The 17,513-nt window shown below is 38.8% G+C and overlaps 1 protein-coding gene across 1 annotated transcript in view; it reads right to left on the reverse strand.

Annotated features, from left to right (window-relative positions):
* Positions 1-4,516: 4,516 nt before the first annotated feature.
* The window catches only part of DAP3 (death associated protein 3), a 116,826-nt gene continuing 103,829 nt past the window's right edge, over positions 4,517-17,513 (reverse strand). Inside the window, exons 3-13 of the mRNA XM_042782001.1 lie at positions 15,934-16,056; positions 14,405-14,506; positions 11,420-11,528; positions 11,202-11,294; positions 10,345-10,475; positions 9,553-9,633; positions 9,310-9,468; positions 8,380-8,439; positions 7,785-7,874; positions 5,582-5,699; positions 4,517-4,602 (exon numbers count right to left, since the gene is read on the reverse strand). Coding sequence (XP_042637935.1) covers positions 4,517-4,602; positions 5,582-5,699; positions 7,785-7,874; positions 8,380-8,439; positions 9,310-9,468; positions 9,553-9,633; positions 10,345-10,475; positions 11,202-11,294; positions 11,420-11,528; positions 14,405-14,506; positions 15,934-16,056 — 1,152 coding nt within the window. The remainder of the gene's footprint in view (positions 4,603-5,581; positions 5,700-7,784; positions 7,875-8,379; positions 8,440-9,309; positions 9,469-9,552; positions 9,634-10,344; positions 10,476-11,201; positions 11,295-11,419; positions 11,529-14,404; positions 14,507-15,933; positions 16,057-17,513) is intronic.

A 17,513-nucleotide genomic window follows, 5' to 3' on the forward strand; every position in this document is an offset into this window, starting at 1 on the left:
TAAAGCTGTTGTGTTCATGTCTTGATGCTAGGGCATCCGTCCAGCTATAATGACATATTACAAGGCCACCAAAATAGGTGCTGGGGGATTAGGTCAAGAGTGGAAGTTCTATTTTTGATAGGGAATCCTTGAGGAGTTTGCTTAGAAGTGAGGCAATCTGGCTTTTTGAGAAAGAAAGCTAACTTATATCTTATAGACTGTCTCTCTTATAGTAATTCTTCAAATAAAGCATTATAAAATCCAAGTTATAAAGTGCCATGCTGGAGGCACTTACTCATCTGGGCCAAGAAATTTGGAAGACAGGTATCTGACCAACTAACTGGAAGAGATCTATATTTGTACCCATCCCAAAGAAAGGTGATTCAACAGAATGTGGAAATTATTGAACAATATCATATACAAGTTAAATTTCACTGAAGATAATTCATAAATTCACTTGGAGACAGCTCTATTTTAAGGCCAGGGCTTTAGGTTGGTGGACATGGGGCTCAGGGGCTGCTTTTTGCTTGGGGACAGCTGTTTTAAGGCTGGGGCTGAGGTAGGGAGGCCTGGGGCTCGAGTGCTGCTTTTCACTTGGAGGAGGCTCTACTTTAAGGCTGGGGACCGAGGTGGGTGGGCGCAGTGCACAGGGGCTCCTTTCCCTTGGTGGAGGCTATATTTTAAGGCCATATGCCAAGGCAGGTGGGAGCAGTGGGGTTAAGAATAACTAAGGGAGATGAAACTTGTCTGTCAGTTTGTCATTCTCCGGTGACTTATGTGTTGCCAGCAGGGTTACCCATGGTGGACAGGTTTCAGTGGAGCTTCTGGGCTAAGACAGACTCAGAAGAAGAAAGAGGCCATCCACTTCTCAAACAATTGGCCAGTGAAAACCTAACAAATAGCAGTGAAACACTGATATATTACTGGAAAACTTTATGAATAGCCCTGAAATGCTGTCCAATATACTGCCAGAAGATGTGTCCATCAGGTTGGAAGACACTCAAATATTTGTGGAAGAGCTGACTCCTCAGAGACAATCTTAATGATATGGATAGAGTAAAGCTTTTGGGACCTCCACTGGCTGATGTGGCATGACTCAAAATGAGTAGAAACAGATGCAAACATCCATTAATAACTGGAACATGGAATGTACAAAGTATGAATCTAGGAAAACTGGAAGTTGTCAGAAATGAAATGGAAGGTATAATGATCGATATCCTAGGCATTAGTGAGCTGAAATGGACCAGTTTTGGCCATTCTCAATCAGACAACCATATGATCTACTATGTCGGGAAAGACAAATTGAAGAGGAATGGTGTGGCGTTCATCGTCACAAAGAGTGTCTCAAGATATGTCCTGAAGTACAATGCTGTCAGTGATAGGATAATATCCATGCACCTACAAGAAAGACCAGTTACTACTACTATTATTCAAATCTATGCACCAACCACCAAAGCCAAACATGAAGAAATTGAAGATTTCTACCAACTTCTGCAGTCTGAAAGTGACCAAAATGCAATCAAAATATGTTGATTATCAATGGTAACTGGAATGCAAAATTTGGAAAAAAAAGAATTACCAGTAGTTGCAGAATATGTCCTTGGTGACAGAACTGGAGATCGCATGATAGAATTTTGCAAGACTAACTACTTATTCACTGCAAATATCTTTTTTGAACAACATAAGTGATGGCTATACACATGCACTTTACCAGATGGAATACACAGGAATCAGATTGACTATATCTGTGGCAAGAGGTGATGGAGAAGTTCAGTATCATCTGCCAAAACAAAGCCAGGAGCTGATTGTGCAACAGACCATCAACTGCTCATATGCAAGTTCAAGTTGAAGTTGAAGACAATTAAAACAAGTTAATGTGAACCAAAATATGACCTTGAGAATATCCCTCCTGAATTTAGAGACCATATAAAGAATAGATTTGATGCAATGAACACCAATGACTGAAAACCAGAGGAATTGTGGGATGACATCAAGGGCATCATCCATGAAGAAAGCAAGAGGTCATTAAAAAGACGAGAAAGGAAGAAAAGAACAAAATGGATGTTAGAAGAGACTCTGAAACTTGCCCTTGAGTGGGCAAGCTAAAGCAGATGGAAGAAATGAGAAATAAAAGAGCTGAAGATTTCAAAAGAGCAGCTTGAGAAGACAAAGCCAGTTACTATAATGAAATATGCAAAGACCTGAAGTTAGAAAACCAAAAGGGAAGAACACCCTCGGCATTTCTCAAGCTGAAAGAACTGATGAAAAAATTTTAGCCTTGAGTTGCTATATTAGACTATTCTATGGAAAAAATACTGAATGATGGAGGAAGCATCAAAAGAAGATGGAAGGAATACACAGAGGCACTGTACCAATACGAACTGGTTGATGTTCATTCATTTCAGGAGGTGGCATATGCTGAAGAACTAATGGTACTGAAGGAATAAATTGAAGCTGCACTGAAGGAAATGGCGAACTTGTATGCTGAGCAAATAATTCAGAGAAACTGCATTACATGAAGAAGAATGTGGCAACAGAAAGACTCATTAACAACCTGTGATATGCAGATGACAACTTTGCTTGCTGAAAGTGAGGATGACTACGGTAAAGAGTACCGTAGTCTGAATTACACCTCAACATAAAGAAAACAAAAATTCTCACAACTGGACCACAAAACAACATCATGATAAATGGAGAGAAGACTGAAGTTGTCAAAGGTTTCGTATTACTGGTTCCATAGTCAACACCCGTGGAAACAGTAGTCACGAAATCAGATGATGTATTGCACTGGGCAAATCTGCTGCAAAAGACTTCTTTCAAGTGCTGAAGAGCAAACATGTCTCTTTGAAGACTAAGGTGTGCCTAACCCAAGCCATGGTATTTTCAGGTGCTTCATATGCATGTGAAAGGTGGACAATGAATAACGAAGACTGTAGAATACTTGATGCTTTTGAGTTGTGGCGTTGGGGAAGAACACTGAAAACTACCATGGGCTGCCAGAAGAACAAATTAATCTGCCCTGGAAGAAGCACAGCCAGAATGCTCCTTGGAAGCGAGAATGGCCAGACTTTGTCTCATCTATTTTGGTCATGTTGTCAGAAGGGACATTCCTAGATAAGGATATCATCCTTGGTAAAGTGGAGGGTCAGCAAAACGGGAAAGACCCTTAATAAGATGGAGTGACACAGAGGCTGCAATGTTGGGCTCAGGTAGAGCAAGGACTGTGAGGATGATGAATGACCGGGCAGTGTTTCGTTCCGAAGTATGTGGTGTTGGTATGAGTTGGAGCTGACTTGATGGTACCTAGTAACACCACCACTGCCATTTAATGAGTACCTATTACGCATTACCACAACATGTCAGTTTGTCATACTGTGTTGGCTTGTGTTGCTTTGATACTGGAAGCTATGCCACTGGTATTTCAAATACCAGCAGGGTCATCCATGGTGGACAAGTTTCAGCAGAGCCCCAGACTGAAAGAGACTACGACAAAGGGTCTGGCAATCTACTTCCAAAAAAAAAATCAGCCAAGTAAATAAATCCCTATGGATCACAACAATATATTATCTGATACAGTGCTAGAATATGAGCCTTCTAGGTTAGAAGGCACTCAAAATACACAGTGGTCACAAAAATGAATTCAAATATAATAGCTGTGAAAATGTCATAGGACTGGGAAACATTTTGTTCTGTTGCACATGGGGTCCCCATGAGTTGTAGTTGACTCAAAGGCAACTAACAATATTATGTGTTAAGCATTTTACATGTATTATGTAACTTGATTCTTACAAAACTCCTACAGGTTTGGCATCTTTATCACCATTACATACTATATAGGCTAAGAATCCGTAAGACATACAGCTACTCAGTGGCAGACCTAGGAATCAGACTTCTGATTCCTTATACTCTATCAACCTGGGTATAGTGAGAGAATTCAACTTTTATGATAACTTTGCAGTTCTTCCAAGGTTGGTAAATAGTTAGTAGTACCCTATGTCTTAAAGATAAGTTAATTTATTACATACAGTGTATACTGTAGAGTTTTAGGGCTGAATTTTCTGGGAACTGGTAGAAAGGGACTGTAGCACACAAAGCTGCCAGAAACTCTGCTGTAGTTTCAGTAAGGCTCTTAGGGCCCATCAAGGAGTAAAAGTATCAATGAAGTGAAATGAGTGAGCTGGTGCCTAGTGATATTCTGAATTGAATCTAGTTTGGAAATAGAATTCCTGAAAATTTTTGTAGAATTGAGTCTCTTCAGACATAAGGGAAATTCAGTAAGGCTCCTTCCATATTATAATATAACAAAATACTTTAAAAAAGATAATTTTATTTTTTTAAGCAAAAGATCCATGATTATCTTAAAATGTGAAAAACACATTCAATAAACTAATATTAGCTGCAGGAACAAGGGCTGTCTTACTGCCATTACAATCACTTCACAGGGCACCACTGCAATGAAGGTTGGGAGCCTGACTGCGGTGCTGTGTGCTGTGGGGCTTCCATGTGACCGGGTGTCCAGGTATGATGTGACCATGGTCTAGAGGTAGGCACAGAGACGCTCCAGCTGCCCAGGATTTGCGTTGCTTAGAAATAGCAGCTCCTTTTTCCCTTCATCTGTATGAGCTAAAATGGATCAAAACAGGTAAGTGCAAATTTCCTCCTGTTGCATTTGTGTTTCCCGGAAAATTCTGTAGCCAGAAGCTGTATTATCCAGATTACATTCAGATATAATTCAATAGTATCTCCCAAGAGATGTCACTTCTAGATCCTTTATCTCATTAAACTATTATTTTTTTCTATGCATAGGTTTTCCCTCTCTCTCTATTCCTTTAACACAGCATTTTCCGCTCCTTCCCAAAAGTATCTTTTGAACCTTAGGACTTTGTCAAAGCTCCCAACCCTCTTGGAATTCTCTCCTTTGTTCCTTCCAGCCCACAGTACTGCAGGTTCTTTGATACTCTTTACTCTTTAATAACCTCCTCCAATTAGTTATCTCTCTAATATCAAGTGACAGGATCACCTTCCTTTTCCTTTATATCCTACTCATGTCACGTAAGGGCAAAGATAATGAATAGCTAGGATGCCTTCAGTCAAAGTTAACAAATTTCGTCCTGTTTTTGTCAATCGTTGCTCTCTGTATCTTCAAATAATACATAATCTTGGACAGCTGTGGCAAGGATTCATTTATAGGGTTGGTCTCTACGTAGTATGAATTATTCTGTGGGTACCAGAGACATCAATTAATCAAAGTTTGTTGAATGATGAATGAATACAATAGTGAGAAAATGGCAGCAACCCAAATCTCTGGAAAATGCCCAGTGGCCGGACTTGGCCTGGCTTCCTCCTTCGGAATGAGCTTTTTATTCAGAATGACAATTTAGGGAGAGATATAATCTCTTTTATAAATTAAACCTTAAACCCTTTCCCTTTCTGTACCATTTAATTAGCCAGAAAGAAGTCAGGTTAAAGGGAAAAAGATGAAATACAAATTACAGGCTGCATTTAAGGGAAGAAGTAAGTGATCAAGGCTCTGATTCAGCGGGACTTTTCTGTGAGCACAAAGCCCTGAATGGAACAAAAACAAAAACAACACAAACCTGACCTTTCTCATGCTGAAGCCAGTTGTTCTCCAAATAATACTGAATACAACTTTCAAATTCTTTTGGGTTGTAGTTGGAAACCAGGATGGGAATAAAGGGGTCCAGGGCATCAAATCCTTCCTGGAGGTAGAAAACAATAAAAATACAGTTTTAGTTAAGTGAGCAGTCTGCAGAGAAACCAATCAGAGTTAAGCACTCTGAAGACCAAGTTTTGCTTCTATTCTACTCCCTATCTATCTATCCTGCGTGTATGGGCCTCGAGATGCAGGTTACTGCTACTCTTCCTGGCAACATAGTTTTTATTTTTAAAAAGGAAGGCTGCCAATTGTTTGCACATACAGTAGTTCCCACTTATCTATGGGGGTATGTTCCAAGACCCCTGTGGGTGCCTGAAACTACAAACAGGACCAAACCCTATACATACTGTTTGTCTTATATATACATACCTATGATAAAGTTTAATTAATAAATTAGGTATAGTAAGAGATTAGCAACAGTAACTAAAAGCAAAACTGAGGATAAGAAGGGACTACTGTACTTTTTTTGGGGGGGGTAAGCTCTGACTTTTGGATCCAAGTTACTGTTTCAAATATTCAAAAACTGAAAATAAATCAAAAAGGATGAAGACGACTCAATGGAACATAAACTGAAACAAATGAATCAGTGTTTTTCAAATTTCAATCATAATTCTTAAGGAGAGGGGGAAGAACTAACCCAAGTAACTTCTAAACAGAGTACTTAGACTATAGATTGTCAGAGGAAATACAAAAATTACACTAAACAAATACCAAAGGCTGGTGACTAGTAGCCTCTTTTTCACAGTCAAGTGTGAGTAATTCTGAAACTACTCTTAGTGTATTCTAGGGCTGAGCAAATAAGTAAAAATAATTTGGATAATGAGAGCAGACTTCTCAAATGTGGAAAGGATCTGATGAATGCTATAGTGATGTATTGGAACTGGAAGTATCAGTATGAACTCATGATTTTTCATATAATTAGGGAAACATATAGATGAGTATGGAGATTTTATACACACACACATATGTACATGTATATGACTGTTGCATATTTACTAGCTCTGCTGAGAGGGCCTCAAAGCATTGAGACCCAAACAGCAGGTCTTTGTTTCTAAATACCATTCTCTTCTAAAATGAACTCTTTCTAAAATGGCTCCTTGGAGAAATGACTGATTCTAAGACTCGGGTACAAGATGAATCTAGATCATATTTTTGTGTAGACTGCCCAATCTTCCTTCTGAGGAGTGGCTGGTGGGTTTGAACCACCAGCCTTCTGTTTAGCAGTCAAATGCCTTAGGTACTAAGCCAACAGGTTATTTACCTAGTCTCAAAGCATATCTCCACAAGATACTTGCTAATTACCATTACTTTTACTTACTAATTACTAATAGTAATATGAATACTATTAGTATTACTATTACTTGCTATTGACTTTACTGAGGAGAAACCAGGTAGAGACTACTATAACTACGTTAGCATCACCAGTAATAAGAGAGACAGATTTCATGTATCTTTTGATACGATGTGATGGGAAGACACAACATAATTTATGTCATATTCCTGCTAAAAGTGAGTAATCTAAATCAAACAAGAGGAAACATCTAACAACCTCATAACCTATTAAGTATCTGACCTTCAAAAATGTCAAGATTACAAAGAAAGAATGAGGAACTGTCTCAGATTACAGGAAAATAAACAGATAACAACTGAATATACCACATAATCTAGGACTTTCTTTTTTTATACAAGATATTGGGTAACAATATTATATCAATGTCAGTTTCCTGATTTCAATCACTGTGCTATGGGTCATGTAATAGAATGTCTTTGTTTATAGAAAATACCCATTAAAGTATTTGGAAGTAAAGGGGTACCATTGTCTGCTGGTATTGTCACATAATTTGTAAGAAAAATGTGTAGACAGAGAGAGAGAGGAAAAGGAAGAGAAAGAAGAGTGGAGAGAGAGGATAGAAAGAGAAAAATATGTAGAGAGAGGAGGGAGGAGGGAAAACAATAAAGCAAATAAGATAAAATGTTAATATTTTAGAAATCTGGGTGAAGGGTATATAGAATAAAATTTTTTACTATACTGTAAATTACATCAAAATAAATAGATAAAAGACAAAAAAAAGTTTCTCTTTAGACAGAATGATTATCTAAGGAGAAACAAAATTTTCAGTGCTTTGACCTTTCCCAGCAACTCATGGGGTAGGTAAGCTGCCCTGGGCTTAAACAGTGAACCAGTCTGGCTCAAGGTCAACACAATGGCACCTCCATGCTGAAAGAAAAGAGAAAAACTGAATTAGAAAAAGCTGATGAAATACAAAAAAGTGCATTTTAATCATCTGTAGATTTTGTTTAGCAGTTAAATGGCAATGAAAGTGGTTATTATTTCTAGATTTAGCTTTGACAGTAAGTTGCCGTGTGAACTGAAATTTATCAAGACATAATTCTGGGTCTTAAAATCTTTTCTGAACATGGTGAGAAGATAAAAAACAGTCTGAACAATTGCAAACAAAGTAAAATAAGGCCAACATTTAAACAAAACGGCTTGAATAAACTTACTCTAGTCCTGTGGAAAGAATGGAAACCAAATACATAGATTTTGATAGAGACCTTACTCCTAGCTTGGTACAGATAGGGGTATTCAATAAGATATGACCTAAGAACTTCCTGGTCATAAAATCTGAGAGACTGGAAATTATCATCATTGCAATAGTAGAATGTCTTTAAAATAAAAACAAATTTCTTTCTCAAATGTGTCAAGTATCATATACACTCACCCAATCATTTTTCACCATTTTTCTCAGATTGTAAATAAGCGCTAGTTCTTCTGGAGCAATCTGCACATTGGACAAGGAGAGAAACAGAGAAGACTGTTACTTGCTTTTTCTGGAGCTTCCCTGAGACAAGTGAACTGACAACAATAAAAAAATCCTCAACCACAAGTAAACTGTATTGCCTGGAGGTACAGTCTCTGAGATAAGCTTCTTTCTAGGTCTGGGATGGAAAGAATGCAGAAAGGACAGAGAAGGTGCATTTACAGAGGCAAATACCAAGAAATGCAAAATGCCTTCCTTTCTATGGCCGAAGGCCTAAAGGCCGTGAAGTTGCTGTACTTTTGGAGATTAAAAATATCACCAAGGGAGAAAACACCCACTGTCCCAAACACCCCCTCTTCCTTGATGCTTCTGATCTTCTCTACTCAGACCATATAGCCTTGTTCTAAAAAGAGAATAGAGAAAGACCATAAAAATGAAAAATAAAACAAAAGCCCACAGCAAAGATTCTGCTGTCATGCTCTTCAGAACACTATCCCTAGGTTTTCAATGGAGGTTGGAGCTTTTGGCATCACTTTGTGTTTGACATTATTTTCACTGTACATATTAATTCACATAACCCTAGGACAAGGAAATATATGGTTTATAAGGCTGTGTCCCACCACCCACTGCCATTCAGTCGATTCTGACTCATAAAGACCCTATAGGACACAGTAGAAGTGCCTCACAGGGTTTACAGGCTGTAAATCTTCATGGAAACAAGACTGCCTCATGTTTCTTCTATGGGGCAGTGGCTGATGGGTTCAAACCGCTGACCTTTTGGTTAGCAGTCCTATGCTTTAACCACTGTACCACCAGGCCTCCTTAGGCTATGTCCCTGTCTCTGCAAATGACAGTATTAGAAATTGGAATAGAGAAACTCAGTTTTCCTACCGGGCTTTTATCTTCTCTGTTCAGTGTGGTCCTCCCCCAGAGAGCATTGACTCCATCCACTGCCACCAGGAGGTGAAATATACCTGATGAACTCTGCCTCCTTAACTCTTTCAGCACAATCCCAACTGCATCTGTGGCATTCCTCACCCGCATTATGCCCTGTGTAGATAGAGACAGAGAGAGACAATGGGTTACAGTATCCTATGAGTTCTTCTGGGTAGGACAAGGTATCTTCCTCTTTACCTGTTCAACCACTTCTCCCAGAGGGCTGCCTTTCTCAGTGCTTTCTCGCTTGTTCCAGATATACTTCTCTTGAACTTTTATCTAAAAGCAAACAAATCAACAACAACAACAACAACAAAAAAAACACCCTATACTTAGCCTAGGGAGGTCTGGTGGCATAGCACCTAAGCCATTTGATTGGTAACCAGAAGGCTGGTGGCTCAAACCCACCAGCCATTCCTTGGAAGGAAGGCTGGGCAATCTCCTTCTGTAGTGATATTGCCTCGGCAACCCAAGGAGTCGTCACTATGAGTCAGATCTGGCAGTCGTGTTTTTTTTGGTTACTTAACCTAAGGGTGAACTCATCCCTTGTTGATAAGGTGGGAGGCTAAATTATTAGGAGCCAGTTTTAATCTATTTTCCAGGTACTTTTAAGATTCATTATGGAAGTGAATGCATTCTAGCCTGTTTCTATCTAGAACTTTTAAAAGCTCTTATATGGAGAAAATTATGTAGTTGTAAATGTGTTTGTGGGGAATTTGAGGCTGTGAACCTGGAAAAGTCAATGAATCTATCTGTATTTCACTTTGCCACCCACAAGATGGGAACAGCTTAATGTTGGCCATTTATTTCACATGGATAGATGAATTTCAAGTTGTGAATCCACTGTGAGGAAAATGTATGAAAGAAATACAAATGGCAGAGTTATTCCAAATGCAGTATCAGTTCCACACAGTCTACCTGCCAGGTAGATAAGGCAGACAGAATCTATATGAAGACTGCCCAGCACCAAACTTCTGGGGGTCTAGTCACCTGGCTCAGGAAGCGCTCATTTGAAGTTTTGAAATTCTTTAGCCAGGTTGAAGCCTCTAAGGGTTGGTCCAAGCGCTGTTTGTTGTAGGTAGACTGCATAAGATTCCGACAATTTTTCACCCAACGATGAGCTAAGAAAACGCACACAAAAATGAAATAGGCAAAAACTGACTGCATTCAACTCAAAATAATTTAAGCCTCTCTAAATCATGGGAAGTACCTTTACTTCTGCATATATATTTAAGGTCTTCTTGCTTTAGGGATTTACTTTTTTGTCTGGCCCATCTTAGAGTAAATATTATCATTACAATCATTGCACAAGGCATACCAAGTGGATCAAATGTGATCTCTGCTCCCTGGCAGTTTTAGAAGCTGAGTCAGAAAACATGGATGCACACAACACTGAACAAACAAGGGATATATGCAAAGTGTGAAGAGGAAAGTTTTTAAGATTCATATTGACAACCCTAGACTGTTGATAAACCGCACCATGTCAAAGGCTCTGAGGTCAAAATTGTTAACTGACGGCAACAAAGCCTGTTTGACCTCTAAGGCGGGTGTTGATGCTCATGGACGTTAGATATCAAAGTAAGGACTGCTGGGCCCAAACACTTTATTCTTAGTACCAGAAGGTTCTGGGGAGCTTTTAGCTGAATTTCCTCATCACATTTACATCTTGCAACCTTGCTTGACACTATTATCATGAAGAAATGATGATGAACTAGCTCAGACTGCTCTGCAGCTGGAGCAAAGTCTTTTCTTTTAGCCCTCAGAAGCTTGTCAGAAAATTGAAGCCACAGGGATTCCAAAGTACCAGTATAACGAAGCCTGGCATAATGAAGATGGGAAGTTCTTACCATCTGGGATATGCAGTATCAGCCAGTCCTGTTTTGCACAGAAATGAGTAACATGACAAAGACTGAGGGTTTTTCCTGTTCCCTTCTCCCCATCTGAAGCACTTGTCGTTAAAAGAAAACATCACCAGAAGGGATACGATTGTACCTATGTCTTCTTTTCCCTCATTTGAGAGGCGAAAGCATTGGCTCAGAGTGCCCAGGCAGGCATGAAAGGATACAGAGAATATATCGTACAGCTGGATGTGCAAAGTTGGTGTTTTTCAGGTAATGCAGAAGCTCTAGGGCTGGTTTCCTTATCATCAGGCAAGCTTCATTGAATGTCTTCACCTAACAAAACAAGGAAGTAAGAAGGAGAAGGTGGGCTGTAGAACTTCTAACCTGTTCTTGTTATTACAGATACTGAACCTAATACAGCAACCAAGGGCACCAAACTTCATGTCTTTAATTTATTCAGCTAGAATGGGATGGGTTGGTATTGAATTTAAAAGTCTAGCTCACATAATTTATATGAAGACTGAAACATATGTTCCCACACTAAGTAATGTAACAGCTTTTGATTATTCCTATAAATGAAGTACAGATAAAACATCAGCTAATTGAAATCTATAAACAACATAGACATCTATTTCATTCTGGGTATCACTTAGGGTTGATGTAAATATTAAAGTGTGTAAAGCACTTAGTAAAGTATCTACCATATGGTAAACATTCAATAAATGTTCATTCTTTTTATTTTCAGTTAATTTTTACTATTCTAACCATCTAGACTTTTCTAGAGGGAATTATATATAGTACATGGGAACTCAGGGGCAGGTGTGACCAGCTCCCCACAATTTTAAGGCCTGACATACTGATGTCAGAGTTTATGTGTTCATTCCCCTTTTACCACCAGGAAAAGTTTGAGGGAAAATTTAGGAAGCACTGATAAGTGTGGAAGGGATTTGCAAATAAAGTATTTAATAATGTCTACTAACAGCAATTGATTCAGAAGGAAGGTTGGGCAATTCTGTAGTGATACCATCTTAGAAACCCAAGGAGGGGTTGCTATGAGTCGGGTCTGACTCAATGGCACATAACAACAACAACAACATCTATGCAAATACTATTTGCAAATATTTCAGATGAGGTTTAAAATAGTATCCATATTTTTTAAAGGCATCCTAATGAAACAACTGTATTGGAGAAGGAATTGACAGATAAGTACAAACGTAATGGAAAGTACAACCTTCAGAAACATAATACAGATATTAAAACAAAAATGTCATCATTAGGTATGTTGTTGTTGTTGTTATTTGCCGTCAAGTCGGCCCCGACTCATAGCGACCCCTCCTTGGGTTTCTGAGGCAGTATCACTACGGAAGTAGGATTGCCCAACCTTCCTTCTGAGGAGTGGCTGGTGGGTTTGAACCGCCAGCCTTCTGGTTAGCAGTCAAGTGCCTTAGGCACTATGCTACCAGAGCTCCTATCATTAGGTATAATAGTACTAAAATACACAATAATACTGGGGGAGTTGGCCATTTCGTAAATGGAAATTACAGAAGGAATGGATGAATCATTCGCTCTAGGGCACTGGTGGTTAAGCAGGAGTTGAGGACTTTGGCTCCTGGATAAAAAGTTATGCACAATTTTACAAGCCTGACCATATACAATTATAAAAGGCTTTACCTGGCAGGCCTATGGGGGAAAGCTGCCCTCTTAACCAGACTTGGTGCACAGCCAATGTACTGCAACTTCTGAGGAGATCAACCAAAGATTTAGTCCCCCAAATGGTATACATGCTATGGACATGCAGCTCACTGTCCACAAAGGACAATGGGCAAACCAGAACTTTAAGTCACTTTGCTGCTTTGTTTATTGGGGTCCTAGGAAAAGCTGGAAGGTGGGCTGTGGGAGGGAGCACGCCAAGTGCAGCCTGCCACCTTTCACTGTGAGGCACAGATGACTCTTGTGCTTAGGACCAGATGTGTTGCCCTGGCTTTCTGGAGAGGATAAAAGCATTGGCAGACTCCCTTTCTCAGGGCATCTTGACCCAAAACACATTCCATAGCAGCTGGTTCATAGTAACATATCCCTCTCACTCTGAACATGTTAATATTCCTGGAATTGCTTATGTGTGCATGCACATAGCACCTGGTCAACCCCATTTCTGTATTTGTTCCTGCAGGGAAGAGAACAAGGTCCTTCAAATTCAGCACGAAAGGGGTGTGTGAAGACCACCAGCCCTGTGTCAGATGCAGGGAGTGACCTGCCATGAGGGACCAATGCCCACCATTGCTTGGTGTCTTCTCTGTGTAAGTAAAGCATTATTCTAACCAGTGCCTGTGTGTAATGTGTATCTTTCTTGGAGACCTTGGACCCTGGCTCAACAAAAGACCCTCCTAAGTCTGAAGCTAGAGATTCCATTGTTAATATCTTACTTCTGTTGTGTCTCAGTTCCAATAATTCATGATAAGGCTGTCTATGGTTTAGAATTAGCTCCTTTACTGGTATCTCATCAGATTTTCTGAAACAAAGCATAGTGAAGAAATGATATCCTCTGGCTCTTACATTAAAAATCACCTGCATGTCAAGTCTGGTATTTCATTAAGTAGAAATAATTTCTAAGGCTTAAAATAATTCAGCAGGAACTAGTGAGAAGAACCAATTATGCCAATAAACTGTGTGTGCAGTTAATCATGAATCTTTAAATGGCTACAAAATGACCCAAGATTACACTCCGTGGGCCACAAAACTAGAAGAAAATCCTTGAAAAACAAGAACAATGAATGCATCTAATACAAATGTCATTTCTATTTGGCTCAGGAATGTGTTATGATTTTTTTTTTCCCTGCAGCATATTAACAATTTTCATGGTATCTTGTTAAAGCAAATATTAAATTCACTTATTTGAATGCCAAAGTTTCTAGAAACCTGTTGGCTAGCCCAAGGAAAACGTGGATATTGTTTATTTATTTACAAGTATTTTACCTGGCACCAAAAAAAGACTTAAGATAGATAACAGAAGATAAAACATTAGCTTAAGGTAACTGTAGTTGTTGAATGTGTTGTTCACAAAAGGTAATCAATAGCTAAATTTAACTGTATTTTGGATTCAAATTTCATCTTTTGTATTTTATAGTTTTCTACTTCACCCCAACCCCCTGCTACCAACAGCTTGTGCTCTGCCCTTCCCATCCCACAATTCCCTTCCCTGTTTTGACTACCTGCATTACAAAGCGAGGAGGCAAGCCATGGGGAAATACATTCTTCACATCCTGGAGGGGTACGTTATAGTGTTGACCCTCATGTTGCTCTCCATGCTTGGCCTATGAATTAAAAATGCAAACAGGTCAAATGAGGACATAGACAAAATGACAAAGATTCTGGAAAAGTCAATAAGGCCTGCTAGACCATGTGGGGAAACATGTCTCAGAACTAGAAAAGATATTTTTCATTTCTGATCTTAGACAAAAAATGTTAGTTGCTGTCCTCAAACCAACAGTGTGCACCTGAAGCTGGTCGTGGTATGAATGATGAAGGCAGTTGCTCAGCAATGTAAACCCTGTATGTGGGAACGCTAGAGATAATTCTCACCATCTGGATTTTTCTGTGCTGTGTATAAAGATGCTCCAGTCATGTGACAAGATCATCTACATGCTGTGGTTTCCATAGAAACCTCAGAGGAGTTCACAGATAGAGACTAAAATATCAGAGGAAGTTGAAAGACATTTCAATGACTTCATTCATTTATTCTATTTAATTTTGTGCTTGTGAAAATAGGTGAACACTAGAAGCATAACACGGACCCTGCTGAGATGTTTTAGGTAATGAGATTTCTTTTTTCCTTTTGCACAGATGGAAAGATTCAGAGAGTAGTGACAGACAGAGAAAGAAAAGCTGTTGGTTACTTTCACATCTTAGCACAGACCACACTGCTAATGTCATTTATGAGAGGCCGCAATAATGTTGGGGACAGAGAAAATAAATCAGTATTTAGCCTAATGGGACTTAAACTAGAAAATACAATACTGACTATGGCTGGAATCCTAACTTGTGCTAACAAACTTCACTTAAGATATGCTGTTCTTATAGCAAATCAAGATTATTCCCTTTCCAGGCACCAGGAAATCCATTTAAAAAGGTAGAAAACAATACCAAATTGGTTATTAGGATACCTGGGTTCTGTACCTGCCTTTCTATGTGATCCTTGGCAGGTAAATTTGATTTCTCTAGGACTCTCCATACTGGGACTTGATAAATGATGGCACCAGTCACCCATTTTTATAAATACAGTTTTACTGGTACACAGTCATGCCCATTTGTTTATGGCAGAGCTGAATTATTACATCACAGGTCATTATGGCCCACAGATCAGATTTTTACTATCTGGTCATTTAAGGAAAAGTTTGTTAATACATTATAAAATAAAGAATTGAACCCATCATAAAGTAAGTAATTGAACTTAGTATTTATTGTGCATCTACTTTATGCCCAACAAAATCTTTGGTACTGCGGTGAGTTCACTGGTAGGGATTAGATCAGAAGAAAGCTGTATTGACCTGAATGCTTTATGTATCAGGTAAGGACTGCAAAGAGCTGAATTTCAGAATGTTGTCTCAGCTATAATGTCTATCTGACTGAATGTAAATCTGCATAGCTTCTTTGGGTTTCCATTTTCTTGATAGTAAAATGAAGGTAACAACACAAAAATTATAAACCTTGAGAAAAACTCATATACACATTAGCAACTCACCGGGTCACTCTCATTGGTGCGAGAAATAGCTCTGGGACTCTCAACTGGAGCCTGGTTATCCAGATGAGTAGCTATGCTTTGAGGTGCCTGGATCCCCGTGTGCAAAAAACATCCATGGTCCAACTATAAAAGAAACTGTTTTAGTGTTTTGTAATTATCGGGCTTTTTATGCTTGCTACAACACTGAGGATGTAAAAGAAGCCTATGCAACAGGGAAAAATGTCACTAATATACATTTCAGTTCTGCATAAAAGGAAACATTATAATTATTTATAATCCCGTAAGTCCAGTCACATTACTCATACTCTAAATCCATCCTAGCTTGTGTGTTGTCATGCCAGGACTCTTCCAGATAGAAACAAAACAATTCTGTTAGAGATTGTTCAGGAGCTTAACACACCCACTGACAATCTAAAGCAGGAAATTCTTTTAATATTCTTGCCTGTGATGATGAATGGTGGCTAGTAATGTGAAGTCCTCAACTGACTAGTAATCCATAGTTACCTCATTTGTCAGGGGATTAGTTCAATGTTTCTCACTATTTGATAGTTACAATTTCTAGTATAATTATACCCTGCAAGAATTTTCTTACTAGCTGCGCCCTAGCATAAAGAATCTTTCATTTACGACACTTATGTAATGAGAGAGTATGCAAAGTATCCAACAAAATGAAAGTAAACTGTTCTGCAAGCAACTCAGTGAACTGCACAGTGAAACCCCTTAACCAGTAGAGAGGGAGAAGGTAACATTTCAGGAGACAAAACTGAGGAAGAGCTAAGCTGAGAACCCAGAATTGAGCTTAAGTATAACAAGCCTTATGTAGAAAGAAAAAGGTACCAGCAGTTAGGAGGTGAAGAAGTATGAAGTCAGTAGAAACAAGAGAACAGGAATGGGAGAAATGGCTGTAAAAATGAGTTCCTTGATAAATCAATGGCTGCTTGTACTTATATTTAGTCTCACCAAGCAGCGTGCGGGCAAAACGTGTATTTTTTGTACCACTCCTCATAACATTAATACCCTTTTTAAGAGAAGACTTTAAACTCCATATATAAATTCTGTCACTAACAGTCCATTCTTACTAGATAGGATGAGAATCATAACACCTCTAATTTATCATGATCCATAACATCTGTTCTCCCAAATCACATATTTAACCTTCAGCTAATCAAAAACCTAGGCTACCTCCCTCCTGATATCAAAAGGAGTGTCACACTCCTTAGCTTGCTAATTAAGGCCACTTCAACTTACCTTTCTATTTTCATTCCTTCATAAGATTTCAGCCTAAGAACTGAGGGCAGTTTTCTCTGTCCTACAGGGTCGGTATGGTTTGGAATTGACTTGAAGGCACACACTTCAGCTCATTCTCTTTTAAGTTCCCTCACTTTCTATTTAAATCTTACTCATTCTTCAAAGCTCATCTCATTCTCTGTGAAGATTTGCCAGACACCTTCAGTCAAAAGTAACTGTTTTGCATTTACTGCTGAATACCAGTTTTATTCTGCTTTTAATTGTATTCGTGTATATTGCTAATTGAGTACCTATTAGATACTACAGTGTTTTTTTTTTTTTTTTTTTAAATT

The sequence above is a fragment of the Orycteropus afer genome, unplaced genomic scaffold, assembly GCF_000298275.1.
Source record: "Orycteropus afer afer isolate SDZICR_OR568_19922 unplaced genomic scaffold, OryAfe1.0 scaffold00217, whole genome shotgun sequence".
In the NCBI taxonomy this organism is placed as follows: domain Eukaryota; kingdom Metazoa; phylum Chordata; class Mammalia; order Tubulidentata; family Orycteropodidae; genus Orycteropus; species Orycteropus afer.